The 15,560-nt window shown below is 40.5% G+C and overlaps 1 protein-coding gene across 1 annotated transcript in view; it reads right to left on the reverse strand.

The window, feature by feature from the left end:
- Positions 1–15,560, reverse strand: part of LOC120549112 (serine palmitoyltransferase 2-like) — a 20,741-nt gene continuing 5,181 nt past the window's right edge. Inside the window, exons 4-12 of the mRNA XM_039785751.1 lie at positions 14,623–14,771; positions 11,910–12,034; positions 10,279–10,372; positions 9,043–9,148; positions 6,678–6,897; positions 5,005–5,131; positions 4,050–4,185; positions 2,645–2,774; positions 1–793 (exon numbers count right to left, since the gene is read on the reverse strand). Coding sequence (XP_039641685.1) covers positions 674–793; positions 2,645–2,774; positions 4,050–4,185; positions 5,005–5,131; positions 6,678–6,897; positions 9,043–9,148; positions 10,279–10,372; positions 11,910–12,034; positions 14,623–14,771 — 1,207 coding nt within the window. The 3' untranslated portion in view covers positions 1–673. The remainder of the gene's footprint in view (positions 794–2,644; positions 2,775–4,049; positions 4,186–5,004; positions 5,132–6,677; positions 6,898–9,042; positions 9,149–10,278; positions 10,373–11,909; positions 12,035–14,622; positions 14,772–15,560) is intronic.

Genomic DNA, 15,560 nt, shown 5'->3' on the forward strand with positions numbered 1-15,560 from the left:
AAATTTTCATGCCATGGGACCTTTAATAGAGTAAACTGTAATGCTATAGTCGTCCAACGGCAGTCCAGATCTGGATCATTATTTACATAATCCTTAAAATCCATTTTACTTGGTACGATATCTTGCTAACAAACAAACAGGAATGAAATCTGGGCACTCACACGGCCTTGTGTAAACATTGCAACATCCAGTGCTTTCTGCTATCAGCCTATGGCAGTGATCACTGATCTGAACGGTACTGATGAAAGAACAAGCCTTCTGATTCATGTTTGAAAGTAATCTAACTTTACCCCGATGAAGTTCACTTTACACACACACACACACACACACACACACACACACACACACACACACACACACACACACACACACACACACACACACACACACACACACACACACACACACACACACACACACACACACACAGAGAAGTGTGGTGTTTCAGTGCACCACCAAGTTCGGCATGGTTATGTAAGGCAAAGTTGAATAAGACAATAGTTTTACGTGTTTTCCTTTTGTTGGGGGGGGGGGTTACATTATGGCAAGCGAGTGACAAGGGGCACCTGTGCACATCTCGGTCCTTGTGGAAGACTTGTGAATCCATCTTGACCGGTTCTATTTTTTTCTGGGGTTGTTCTGGTTCACGCCACTTTAGGAGCGGAGTGGTTCATCAGTCGTCAATGTCCTCATACACATCATCGTCAAAGGGCCGGGCCAAAGACGGCTGTATTTTGCGTCGGGAATACTTGAGCTGAAGAAGGTCTCCTACCTCACTGATGACACTCAGCGCCTGTGGAGACATTTATACAATAAATAAGCTGTCACCATGAAGGGCAATATGTGGCTTGAGGAAATTTAAAGCTGCACCAAGCAAGATTTTGTTATGGAAAAACACACCCGTCTTGTGAGAATAAATCACAAACTTGGGCTGAAAAATAAAAATAAATAAACACACCACTAACTTTTAATGCTACAGATGGACCCACTCGTTCCCATTTTTCCATTCCTATTACTTGGGTGTGAGGTGAAGTCACCTGTGGGGCATCATGTTGTGGCACAGGAGGCGACGAGTTCGTACAGATATGTCATTTAAAAACAGCAGGAAGAGCTCATTCTGGCTCAAACTCTTCACCCAAAAAGAAGATATTCAGTCTTAAAAAGAATATTCCTTAAATATTTACTTTCCTTTTGGCTCTTTAGCTGAACCAAATCCGTAAAGTTGCGAGCTCAAGAACCAAAACAATAAGCTGAGAAATGCTAAAAAGGTCCATAGAGCTGAGTCGGGTGATCATTCTCGGTTTGTTCGTTACTTTGCAGCGACAACTTTCACTTTACACATACTAAAAAAATAAAAATAAAATACATATTGATTAGTGCAGCTTTAACCTGATTGTTCTTTACATCAGTTTGTGGCACTTATAGTAAATCTGCATCTATTCATCTCGATTACTCTTCTTTCCATTGACTTTGTATGCATTTATGACAGTCCTACTGTGGCCATGCATTGCAGTTGAATGGCACTGTTACACCCCTTTGGCCACAGAAAGCCCCAAATAAAGTCAATTTTCACTTCAAGAAGACAGTGGAGATTAGTATGATTTAGCATTTGTTTCAGGTTTAGGATATGAATGCATTCAGTGAAATGAAAGGTGTTCATGAGGACACAAGTAAAAGAATTTACGTGTATGCGTACATGCGTGGGTGTGTTTAAATGAGATGGAAACATTGGGGAAAGCTCACCAGGAGATAAAAGAGACACAAATTGACGTGACACATCAAAGTACGAGAGAATGATACAGAGAGAGAGGCTAACAGAGAGAGACGTTAACATTGTGACGGATAAAAGCACTACAATACACCCACTCCCTGTCTTCACTGTTTTTATATTCGTTTTTTTTTAAAGAGCAAGAAGATGAATGGGAATGGATAACAGCAGCGCTTCCTGGAGACAGAGTATGCATCTGAGCCACAAGGACACCCCAATTAGACAAGAGAAGAGAAGGTTCAGCCACTGTGTGAAATGATCCATATTTATGCTGAAATGAGATACAGGCTGAAGTTTTAAGACTGTGACTGGAAGAGCACGAGTGTGCAGGTCTGCAGTGAGCTCAGCACAGTAGAAGAGGAGCCCTTGTTGCGAAGAGTGGGCGGCTTTTTGATGTGTTGCCAAGAGCGATCAAAGCTGAACAGTCCTCACTGACGTAGAGCAACACAATGAGGAAATAGGAGGGTTAGAGTGGCGGTCTGAACTCGAAACAAAAAAGGGAATATGTACGTTAAGCTGTGGGGGTGAACCAGCTGATAGACAGTGCTGGGACGGATTCAGTGTGTCTGAAGTGACTCAAAGACATCTCTAGAAGAAGACATTTGGGGTCAGAATGGATCATACCTGTGTCCTTGCCAACTACTGACAGTGTTCCCCGCCCATTAGACTGCTCTTCTTCCCTTCACCATCATCATACATTCTCTTGGCTTAGTTTCTAACAAATTGAAAGTCACTTCACCAACTTGGAACAGGAGAGCTCTCATTTGTTTTAATCAACGTTCTCAAATTGAGATCTAATTCTTTTCCATTCTAAGTGAGGCATTTTGTTTCCCCATCTGTCTAAACGCTTGTTCAGTAGTAAAAGCGATTAGTTACCGTGTCGAGCACATCTTTTGTGTGGGCGGCTGAGATGCAGAAGCGTGCCCGGGACTCGATGATGGGTGTAGCGGGGAAGCCAACGCCCACCACCCCGATGTTCCTCTTCAACATCTCCCTGGCAAACGCTCTGGTGGGGGGGGGGGGAAGACACAAACATGTGGAGACACAGCACAAATGACACAAGAACACACTATGGGTTTGATAAAACACATTCAAGGGAAACTATGCTAGGGCTTTGACTCCCAACTTCAAAAAAATAATGATATTCGAACGAATATTAGGCAGCCCTTAATATTCAAACGTGTTATGGGCACTGTTTTTTGTAAATGTTTTTACTTATAAACATTCAATTCAGATTCTGAGGCTTTTTCACGCATTTCAAAATGTAACTACACGTCGCGGCGACGCACGTTGCTTGGCCGTGACTTGAATTCCCCCCCGACTCAGTTCCTGGTTCTCCTTCTCCATAAACAACGTGAAATCAAGGAGAGGGTTCACTTTTCTCACACACACACACACACACACACACACACACACACACACACACACACACACACACACACACACACACACACACACACACACACACACACACACACACACACACACACACACACACACACACACACACACACACACACACACACACACACACACACACACACACACACTTGCCTGCCTATTGACATTGACGGATACACTGCCCTCTGGTGGACAGAACATATACAACTTAAGTTTGATCCCAATATAGGTCTGACTGAAGGCATTTGATGTTGAAAATATTAATAAATATTCAAATATTAATAAACAAACAAATTTCAAATATGATTTTTGGGTCAAAGTCAAAGCCCTAAACTACGCCCAATTTCGAAAATCATACGTGCTATTCCTATGGTCTAAGGCAGTCTAAAAATATTAGTAAACTTGAACAACTCTCTCGGAAATCCATAAACTCAAAATGTAAATTTGTAAAGTCTGGAATATCTATCTATCTATCTATCTATCTATCTATCTATCTATCTATCTATCTATCTATCTATCTATCTGTTTTGATCTGGTTTCCACACAAAAAATCTATATCAGAATCTATTAACACATATATATATTTGGGCATATTTATAATTGGCCTATAAAGAGATAAATTATGTAACGTACATGTAAAGTTTAAAGTCTTACACTGCATTCAAAGTATGTTTCAGACAAATAAATGTAGCTCCAAGATGAAAGTTAGCTTAAAGCCAACTCTGGTACTGCTGTGGAGCTGTGCATGGTCTGTCAAATGTTAGAATCAAAAAACATTATCATCTGATATCCAATCATATGATTTGATCACACTGCATTGAACCAGGGGGGAGTTAGTGCATGAAGTCTTAACAGCAGCTGGCCAAAGCTCGAGGCTCACCCTATCTTGGCGGGCATGTAGAGCATCATGGGTACGACAGGTGAGCCCTCGTTGCCGTAGATGATGAAGCCCATTTCTCGAAGCCTCTTGCGGAAATAGACTGTGTTCTTTGCCAGCTGTTGCACACGTTCACAGCCTTGGGATGACGAGAAGACATTTTGAAAAATGAGAGTTGACAGCAAATTCGAATGGAAATTAACATCACTTCTATCAAAGTTTAGGATCATTTAGTTTATCAAGCTGTACAGAATATCCTTCATCTGTATACAGTACAATGTACAACTGGGTCATTCTGTGTGGGTCATTGTTACAAAGACATACAGGTCCATAGTGTGTTTGTCTGACCATACAAATGATAGTCTATGCCAGCAACAAAAATGACAGTTTGGGGTAAAAAAACAAAACAAAGGCTAAATCTTACATACCAAGATGTATCTGGACTACCCTTGACAATAAATAAATAAATAAATAAATAAATAAATAAATAAATAAATAAATAGTACAGGACATTGGGGCCTCATTATGTGAAAATGCAATGGGTAGACTTTTCATTACATCCAAGTCTTAGTCAGGGAGCTTTCTAAGCATTACATTTAAAAGTGCCCTGTGGAGTTGTCTTGTAAACAAATAAAAGCTCTATGTTTACCTTCAGTGTTACTTTTCAAAACACACTGTGTGTAACTCTGAGTTCTTACAAAATGTGTTGAATGCTTTTTCCTATCACATAAAACATTAGCAAAGCCAATTTAGTTTTTTTACATTTTAAAACCTGCATTGTTTACATTAATGTCATCCGTGTGAAACCAATGGTACGACTGAATATTACTATTATTACCCACGTGCACGCGTCAGACAAATAAAAACGGGGACCCACTTATTTAAAAAATAAAAATAAATGCTTCAATAGCCAAGTCGAAAAACTCCACAGGGTACCTTTAATTGTTGTAGGACTCACCCACTGTTGTGCCATCCTCTCCCATAATGCACTTCATAGAAGTGATGATTTGCTCCATCACCGGAGGAGACATGGAGGTGGCGTAGACCGCACTGTGGGAATGGGAGCGCAGGTACTCAATAAGCTCCTAAACCCCAGCAGATACACAGGAGATGTAAGCACATGTGCATAAAAAGCTTTAATTACTTCACAACCTTCCTGACCATGGAGAGCTCAGAGCTCTCTGTAACTAAGGCTTGGCATGGCTTCCTTAAGATTTACTTTACTGTGAGAAAATGCCCCTTATTCACTCTCTTAGCATTACAAATATTCACAGTTGGTCATAATCATTGACATTTCAAAAGATCAAGGGAAGTATACGGTTTTGCACATGCTGTAAGAATATTATAGGCTCTGGCATCCAAAGCAAACTATATTTTATGCACTATATTTGGGGAAAATGTGATGTAGTAGTAGTAAATAAAAAAAAAAAACACTGTTCAGAGATTGTCCTTCCTTTTAGAAAACAAAACTTTAAACTATCATCCATAGTTACGGTTTGGTCACAAAGTTTGAAAGACATGCAGGTTATCGACACTATCGTAAACTTCATGCCTCAATGCCGGCTTTCTTTAAAAATGAAGGGAAAAAAAGAGGTAAAAAAAAAAAAATCAGAGAATGCAGTCAAGGTGACGGGAGTTGGGGACAAAAGCCATTTAACATTTTCAGTCATTTTAAACTTGGCTACAGATCTGCGGAGACTCCTTTTTTAGTTTATCCTCAACAGCACTAAGGTGTCACAATCTCTTCAGCATTTCAATGAGACAATACAATACAAGTTGTTTACACTACCGGTCAAAAGTTTGGGGTCGCTTCAAAATTTCCATTCCACTCCGTTATAGACAGAATACCAGCGGAGATCAGTTGCATCATTTTTTTTTTAACCAGGGCAGCAGTTTTCAGATCACATTATGTGCTTACATAATTGCAAAAGGCTTCTCCAATGTTTTCTCAGTTAGCCTTCTAAAATGATATCATATTAGTAAACAGAATGTGAACATTGGATGAATGGTTGCTGATAATGGGCAATGTAGATATTGTTTTAAAGAGCAGCCACTTCTTTCTACAACAGTCGAGAACCCTTTTGCAATTATTTAAGCACATAATGTAATCTGAAAACTGCTGTCCTGGTTAAAAAACAATGCAACTGATCTCAGCTGGTATTCTGTCTGTAATGGAGTGGAATGGACATTTCTAAGTGACCCCATACTTTTGACCGGTAGTGTATGTCTTGAAGTTGAGATTTCTGTAAACGTAGCCTTTTGTGTTGATAAGATGTGTCATGGAACAGTGCTAATATGTCAGGAATGCAGTGAAATCTAAAAGCTACATTACTGAGATGATAGACACACTTAAAACGTTGTCACTTGACACAGTGATGCCTGATCTTGGGAGATTGTTGGCAACTAAGGCATTCTTAGTAAGATTACTGTTTATCCTAGTTCAGTAACCCAGTAAGAACACTGGGTTACTGAACTTGAAAACTTTCCATGTCTTGTGACTACAAGAGCTAAAGTTCAGCTCATTCTACACTGCCACCCTTATTCTCGTGTACATCTCTTTCTTTAGAACCCTGCTTTCAAAAACAAATAAAAAAACGGCAATAAACTAAACCTACAATCCACCATCCTCACCCTTTTTCCTGCGATGTATCCCCCTGCAGCGCCGAAGCTCTTGGTAAATGTGCCCATCATGACGTCCACATCACAGGGGTCTAGGCCAAAGTAATCGACCACGCCTCTCCCTCTCGGCCCCAGTGCCCCTATGCTGTGGGCCTCGTCCAGGTAAAGGTAGGCCCGGTAGCGCTTCTTCAGGGCAATCACTTCTGGCAGGCGCACTACACTTCCCTCCATGCTGCAGGGAGGAAAAGGCAAGGGATAGCCAGTGTCAAGCAAACGCCCCGATGTGTTCGTGTTCATTGCCTCCCTGTCAACCCGGGAAATCTCAGCTCAGGGGAGTGCCATCTGTTCCCTACTCAAGGTCTAAGTCAAACTGCTGGGAAACGCATGTCTCAAAGATTACGTCTCAAATAGTATGCCTCAAATATGTTAAAGTGCTCATATTATGCTCATTTTCAGGTTCATAATTGTATTTAGAGGTTGTACCAGAATAGGTTTATGTGGTTTAATTTTCAGAAAACACCATATTTTTGTTGTACTGCACATTGCTGCAGCTCCTCTTTTCACCCTGTGTGTTGAGCTCTCCGTTGTGACTACAGAGTGAGACATCTCACTTCTGTTCCATCTTTGTTGGGAGTCGCACATGCACAGTAAGTACTGCTAGCTTGTCAGTTGCAGAGTATGAGGGAGTTCCATGCTAGCAGCTAGGCGAGCATTATAACGTGTGTTACAAAGTGACGCACGTTTGTCACAGAAGTAAAGGCTGGACTACAATAGAGCTGTTTGGAGCAGTTGGTGAACAGTGTTTTCTGTTGGAGATGGTAAGTCCCTTTGAGGTGGACTTCGGGCTTTTTTCACTTTGTAAACCTATAAAAAAGGTGCACACAAATAATATATAACACAATAAAGGAAAGGGGAGAAGCCAAAAAGCATAATATGAGCACTTTAAGATAAAAGGTATGCTAACTCGTGAAAATAATGTTAAGTGTCACAGGCAAGTGCATGATTTGCTTGCACCTTGTAGCTGCAGATTGCTTTACTGTATAGTGCAGCTTCTTGCAGCACCAAATGTGCTCACTGTGTGTACAACCAGTAAGAGCTAACCAAGCACTGAATCAGCTCTGTCAACCTGCAATCCAGTCCCAGGAGTGTGGATACTGCTGAATCTAATGGAACCACTCAATAGAGAATAAGAGGTTGGTTTTCTTTTGTATGCGTTTGTGTAAGACTCTTACTCACATACATGCTTTGCCCGATGTTTAAGCTAATACAGAGAAGTAGCTTTAAAAATAAAAATAAAAAATTTGATTCAATTTGAAATGTGTTTGAAAGCCAAAATCGGTTGATTTGAAACAGTTACCAATGCACAAAATCTGAGGAATCTTCTGCTTGTGCAATTAAGATAGGGGATGTTCATATTGAAACCAGTAGGAACATCATGGGGACTGGGCTGGTAACTCCTATTACACTTCTACAGTCTAATTCGTGTAAATGCTGTAAAATAATGGATGTTCCTGTCACTGGACTCCCTCCCAGAACTGACAAAACCTACTATGTTATAGGAGTGGGGAATCACCAGAGGCTTCACAATACGATATTGTTGTGATTTTAAACATATTGCAATATGCTGCCATTTTTTCCCCCAACTTCAAATGTTTCCTAATTTCAAATGATGTCCCAAAAGGAAACTTTGTTGACATCTGCTTTATCTAAAAAGATACATTTCTCCGTTTGTTCATCTCACTACAAAACGGGATTGTCGAGCAGACAAACTGAGCGACACATATGTAATAATAGATCGATACTGTGTATCGATACAGTATTGCCACGGAAAATATTGCGATGCTACGCTGTTTCGTCCCCCCCTATTATTTTGAATGTTATCTCCACTAACGCTTTACCATTTGAATAACGTCGAAACACAAAGCTCAAAAAAGGTCAGGAACCAATTTAAAAAAAAAAAAAAAGAATAGATACTGTACGACGACAACAAAAAGGTTTCACTGATGACAATAATCTAGAAAAAAAAAAAAAAAAAAATAATAATACATCCACAAAGCTCTTAGAAAAGGTGCGGAATAAAGTATCAGTTTTCTTTAAAAATGTATTAACTATTTAAAAAAATTTTTTTTTTATATATATATCTCTGTGTAAGATGTCTTATGTTTGGTTCCAGCTTTTAACAAGGCTTGTAAGCCAATAGTATAAGTGAGCCTTAGTAGTTCCCTGGCAACCACTTGCAGTGACGTGAATGCAATAGAACGGGGGAGTGCAACATCTAGCGGCTGAACGTTATCAATGTTCTCAACTGCACCTTTAAAATGCCTGGAAGGTTTTTTTTATTAAAACATCCATCTCATGAAAGGAATGGGTAAGGTACCTGTAAATGCCCTCTACCACAATGAGGATCTTCTTCCACGGTCGGTGAGTCCTGGGCTGCCCGTGAATGATGGCCTCTCTCAGCAGTTTCTCAAGGCTCTGCATATCTGACAGGACAATCAAGAGATCCATGCATTATACTGGGGAAATTAAAAGTTACGGTAACAAAAATCAAAACACTCGCAGTTTGTCGTCAGCTGGAAATTGTTTAGAAGAAAGCGAGACACTTGCCGACAGTTTCAATCGTTGAAATTGAATGAGAGTAGAATGAACATTGAACCGTTTTCCGTGTTTGCCTGTTTGACTAGTTCCAAAGAAAATGGCGCTCAGCACTATGCATTGACCATAGAAATAGAATGAGTTTAGGCCCTGATTCGACAGAGCGCGTTAGCAGGTTGCAAAACACAAAGGTAGACCAAACTGCGTATTTTGGGCGCACGGATCAGACAGAGCGATGCCAGTAGCGTCTTTTTGTTATTCTTGCGAGACAACCACCGAATCACCCGTCTTCCGATAACCACTACGTGAGCCAGCATGCACAGTACCTGAAGCAGCCATCATTCATTTTTATTATTTTACACCTTTGCTTTTCCTAATGTTACATGTCAAAATGTTTTCCATGAAAATGGAATATTACTTAAAATAAGCAAAAAAAAAAAATGCTAAAAACGTACGGTATCTTATTTTTTTTATCTTAAGGATTAAGATAATTATGTGGGTTGGTCAGACTTTTCTAAATACTCAAATTACGATAAAAGACTTCAAACAGGACATAGAACGCAGAGCTAACACCGCCATTAGTGTGCGTTTGTGTATCGCAATGGATTTCTACCACTGCATGAATCAAAGGGATGAGAATAAATTACCTCACAGCGGCGACATACAGCATATGGAAGGATATGGAAGAAAATCATTACTGCTTAAGTGTGTGACAATAAAGGAAATAAAAGCTGTAGAGACTTTCAGAGAAGGAAGCAATGCATTTCTTATAATACTTTCTGTATATTTGTTTCCTATGTCTATTTAAATGTGTATTTGTGTTTGTTATTCTGATGTGTGTGGATTTTTCTTTTGAGCTGCTGTAACAAAGGCATTTCCCCAGTGTGGGATTAATAAAGTCTATCTCATCTTATCAACTGGGGGACTGAAACATAAATAAGAAAAATAAAAATGGACCCTGTAAATGCAGGTGGGAGACATCCTTATAAGAGGATCTATTGCGTGATCACAGACTCACTGTTGTGTTTGAAGACTCTGATGGTGGACCCGGAGAGTCTGGCACCCAGGACCAGAGAGGCATGGTTCAGTTCATCACTCAGAATCAGACAGCCCTGCAGGATACCGGACAAACCTTAATACGTATAAATGATTCATGCATCCGACTTGTTGTTATCCATCTGACATAGTGGATAGTGTTACACATATAGAGCTACTTACAAATCACTTTAGTATATATTTTCTGGCGAGTGAGTGAAGTATCATTTTAAAATGATCTGAGACAATTACATTGAGTGTGCTGCTTTATTGATTACATTATTTATTTGCCATTTAAAAAGGAAGCCACTGAGCGACTGGCAAGTTGAAAATGTATACCTTTTCACCAACTGGTTTGCATCATTTCACACGCTGCGGTGTCACTCTTTCCACTGTACGTTTCTCCTAACCAGTGGAAACCAACTATGTGGTGAAGTATATTACATTACTACATTATTATTATTACATGTCATTTAGCTGACGCTTTTATCCAAAGCAACTGCTGTATATGTCAGAGGTTGCACGCCTCTGGAGCAATTATGGGTTAAATGTCTTGCTCAGGGACACTTTGGTTGATGTATTGCAGTGGGAATCGAACCCAGGTCTCCCACACCAAAGGCATGTGTCATCCACTGCGCCATCACTGCCTTATCTACCTAGTCTCGCAATGCCAGACCTCCCTCCACAGCGCCGCGGAAGAGTGGTCTGGCTAGTCCACACAGCATTCCGGGATGGGAGAGAAACATGCTCTGGTTTATTGGCATTTCTTTAGACCAATCACAATCGTCTTGGGCTGCGCTAAGCGCCACACAGAGCCCCGGTGCCGCTGCAAAATAGCCTCGGGAAGGAACTTGTTTTGGTGGGACACGTGTACGTTCAAAAGTTGTTTTAGTCGTGCAACGGAAAACTCAGATTGGACAGATAGTCTAGCTAGCGGTCTGGATTTACCCTGCAGAGATCCGAGAAGCAGTTAACCATAGTCCACATAAAATCGACCGAAGTTTAAAATTCCAACAAAAAGAAAGCTTAACGGACATCCGGCCGAAAAGAAGGAAATACGCCGCAATTTCCGGTGGCACCGGAGCAATCCCGGAAATGGAAGGTCTTGGATATAGACTAATATCTACCTTACAAACAGCATCTGCAGCATCGTGACAAAACAGACTGGTCTGAACTCTGTCATTTTACACTCTGACACGTAGTCAAGCCACCAATTGCTTATGTGAACCGGAAGTGGGTCTTCCTGATATGAGGCCACAGGGTGGCTTTGCGTCTCTGTAAGATTGGTGCTACCGGTGATCTGTTATGGCGTGAGGTTATGGAATGGTTAGCTAAATTTACCCCACAAACAAAAGTGCCTGATAGAAAATGCATTTCATCAATGACAACTTAAAATTCATATAATATATATATATAGAGAGAGAGCGAGAGACAATGAGACATAGGACAGACCGAGAGAAGGAGGAGGAGAGAAAGTGCAGTGAAAACATACAGGAAATCTGAGAAGGAAACAAATTGCAAGTTATAGAGCAGAGAGAGCAAATGAAGGGAGAAGTGTGCTGCAAGAATACATCGCAGCTCTACCAAGGAAAAATCTATCACTTGTGGTCTTACCTTGCCAGACAGTGCCGGTATGTTCATGGAGTTGGTCGCAAACCCCATCCCAAACGTCATGGCTGACTCCACCCCCAGGAACTTAGCCACCAGTTTCTCCATCTCCTCGTGTCTGTCCAGGTTACCTGAGACGCAGACATACAAGAGATCACTAGAAACACAATCAGAACCTCAAAGATCTATGCTAATATAGATAGCTTGGTTAAAAGTTAAAAGAATAGTTTGACATTTTGGGGAGTACGCTTATTCGCTTTCTGTCCGACAATGAAATGAGAAGATTGGGTAACCCTTTACTTGAAGGTACCTACATAAGAGTGACATGACACTATCATGAACACATGAACCCTAACTTGTTATGACAAAAACCGAATGGCACTGACAGAAGCGTTATGTCATAAACGTTTATGACTGTTTATAATGTTTATGACACGTTCATGACAGTGTCATGTCACTCTTCGGTAGCTACCTTCAAGTAAAGTGTAACCGAAGATTGTTTAATATTTGTTTAATGCTCTTTTGCAATAACTCCATCTGCACAAACTGTAGAATCTGTACTACACTCAGTATTTTTACTTGGACTACTGTATTGTTCTGTGTTATTGCCATACTACTTAGACATTTCATTGCACAAACTTTTTATTGATTCGATGTTAGATCTGTATTTTTGGTAGATTCTTTACTGTACTTTTGTATGTTTGTATTTTGCGTAGTGAATGTGTAACTTGATGCTGTCTTGCACGTTTAGGCTTGGTCTTGGCCAGGTCGTCGTTGCAAATGAGCATTTGTTCTCAAATCGGCCTACCTGGTTAAATAAAGGTTAAATAAAATGTAAAAAAAGATCGACACCACTCTCATAATCTGTCCGTTCAATATTAAGCTACAGCCAGGAGTTAGCTTATCTTAGCATAAAAGACTGGAAGCATAGGGAAACTGCTAGCCTGAGCCAAAGTTGAAAGAAAATGCCTTCAAAGCTCACTAATTAACATGATGTATCTTGTTTGTAAAATTCGTACAAAACTACTGTGTGTGATGCCGTGATTTCCTGCATTCTCATCATCACTGTTGGGTTGCCAGGGCTTGTTGTTTTTACACTGAAGATTTTGTTTGGATTACTATCCAAACCAGATGTAATGTGTAACCTAGTGAGCCTAAGGGTTGCTCATTGGTGGATACTTTTACAGAGAGAGCCAAGCCAGCCGTTTCCCCCTGCGTTCAGCCTTTGTGCTAAACTAACCAGCTGCTGGCTGTAGCTTTATGCTTAGTTCAATTCAATTTTATGTATAATATCAAATCGTGACAAGAGTTATCTCAAGACACATTACAGATAGAGTAGGTCCAGACCACACTCTATAATTTACAAAGACCCTACAATTTCCCACGAGCAAGCATTTAGTGCGACTGTGGCGAGGAAACACTTCCTTTTAGGCAGAACGACGGACAGACCCAGGCTCTTTGTGGGCAGCATCTGTCGCTGCCGGTATAGACACAGACACTGATACAGATGTAAAGATATAGAGAAATTTGATTCATTATAATTACAGCAGTTGGAATGCTGAACAGTGGCAGTAATTTAGCATAGAGGCATTAGAGTGGTATTGATCTTCTCATCTAACTCTGGGTAAGAAAGTGAATAAGCTTATTGCCCAAAATGCTGAACTATTTCTTTAAGTTACTGCTCATATCTAAAAACAAGTGTTAACTTTTAAAGCCCCTAAAAAAAAATAAAACTCTTTGTGCACTCTTTGAGTCAATCTGTCTCTCAGGGCTAATATGTGTCATCTACTGTACAGTACATGCATCTATCAACTTATATTTAAAAGTGACTTATGTTATGGAACACTCTCAATCAAAATGTGGGCTGGCCTTCTCCCTATTTAAGGGGAGAAGAGTCATTGGTTCTACTCCAGATGTGAAAGTCTGCCAACCACATGGCGTGTCTCACTTCCTCCGCGGTGCTCTGGATCCTATCAGACTCCCTGTGCAGACTCAAGCCACAGATTTCTAAAGTACATACAGACTCGTGGACACATTGGATTTCAGATATTCTCCATTGTGCTGGAATTGATTACAGCTGAACTGCGAGTTTGATATTCGTCAAGGTAACCGCTTTTAAACCGTTCCAGTTTCTAGGAACTGATTTAGAGCATAATTAATCTGTGGATGATGTTTTTAAACGCGTATGTTGTCCACATTTTAATTGCCATTTTGTGCGATTCAACTTTTTAAATTTGGCTATTTCTCCATTTTGTTTTCATCTGACTTTTTGTCTTTACTTGTAAAAAAGAGGGTTACCGCTCCCTATTAAAAAAGGTAAAAGGAATAGTTTGACATTGGATAAGAAGATTGATACAACTCTCGTCTCTGTATGCTAAATATGTAGCGGGAGCCAGCAGTTGCTCAGCTTAGCTTAGCGCAAAGAACAGCTAGCCTGGCTCAGTCCACGGGGTAATAGAATTAGCCAAATGCATCGCTGAGAAAACCAATGTTTGCTGTGCAGGAGAAATAAAATCAAGATTTTAAAACAAAGACTTTCGATGTTTGCATCGTAACCTCAAACACTACGAGTTCAGACGGAATCGGTCGCGTTAGTTTCCACCGCGCCACCAAACAAACTGGTCTACGATGCTTTCTTTACTGTGGTGAATTCTTCCCTGTACATTCCCTACTGTTCGGTTCCAGTGCTAGGCAAAGGTTGCAGTTTGTGCGTCTGTACCAATCTCCTGCCTGGTGCTTGCAACTCCGACGCCGTACTTCATGGTGGCCTCGGCTGCGGAGTCAGCACACGGACCGGTGTTGTCAGCGAAGCCGAGGTAATTATACGAGCCCAAGTTAATCACATCCTGCATCACCCGACCTGTGTAACTGGATAGAGAAGAAGACAATCAGACAGAGGAAACAATCAATGAGAGTTGTTTTTTTTGCAAACAGTGAATGGTACAGCTAATTAAAAACTAGATTGAGGTGGAGTGAAAGGCTGGACAGCAGGAGTTTTTTTTTTTAGTGGCATCTGCCATATTAATTGAGGCACACAGATCACTTGCCCCTCCAGTGAACACGTCGGAGTCATGTTACTGTCACTCTCGATAGAGTATGTATCACAAGATTCAAATGAAATTATGATCTGATGCGTTTACACACTGAGTCAACTTCAGTCACGTATGAAGAGAGATTTGGGGCATATTAACGCTGCTAAGAGTGGTGTTTTAAATTTGCCGGTCGAGTTTTAGAGCCACAAGAACCCCTTGCCTAATGTTACTTTTCATAAAAAAATTATTCAAATGAGTTCCATGTAGTGAGGTCAACAGATTTTAAATATGGGAAACCGAAAAAGACACTGGTATTGGGTTGGTGCTCGGAGTTCAGGTACTAGAATCAGAATTTGGAGCGAAAACGTTGGATCGGTCCATGTAGAAATTACTCGATAATGGAAATTGAAAGTTGAAACGATTAGTCCTCTAAGTAATTTGGTGTGCAACAGAAAAATAAATAACACTCCGATTCCAGATTCACACACGTGTTCGATATTGTAGACTTCTGTTACCCAGTCTTTTTTCTTAACCTTCCTGTTGTCCTCGGGTCAAATTTGACCCATTTTCCAAAATTTTCTATATCAGAATTTTGTGTTTATGTCAACCAAGTTGTAAAAAAAAA

The sequence above is a fragment of the Perca fluviatilis genome, chromosome 20, assembly GCF_010015445.1.
Source record: "Perca fluviatilis chromosome 20, GENO_Pfluv_1.0, whole genome shotgun sequence".
NCBI classification, from domain to species: domain Eukaryota; kingdom Metazoa; phylum Chordata; class Actinopteri; order Perciformes; family Percidae; genus Perca; species Perca fluviatilis.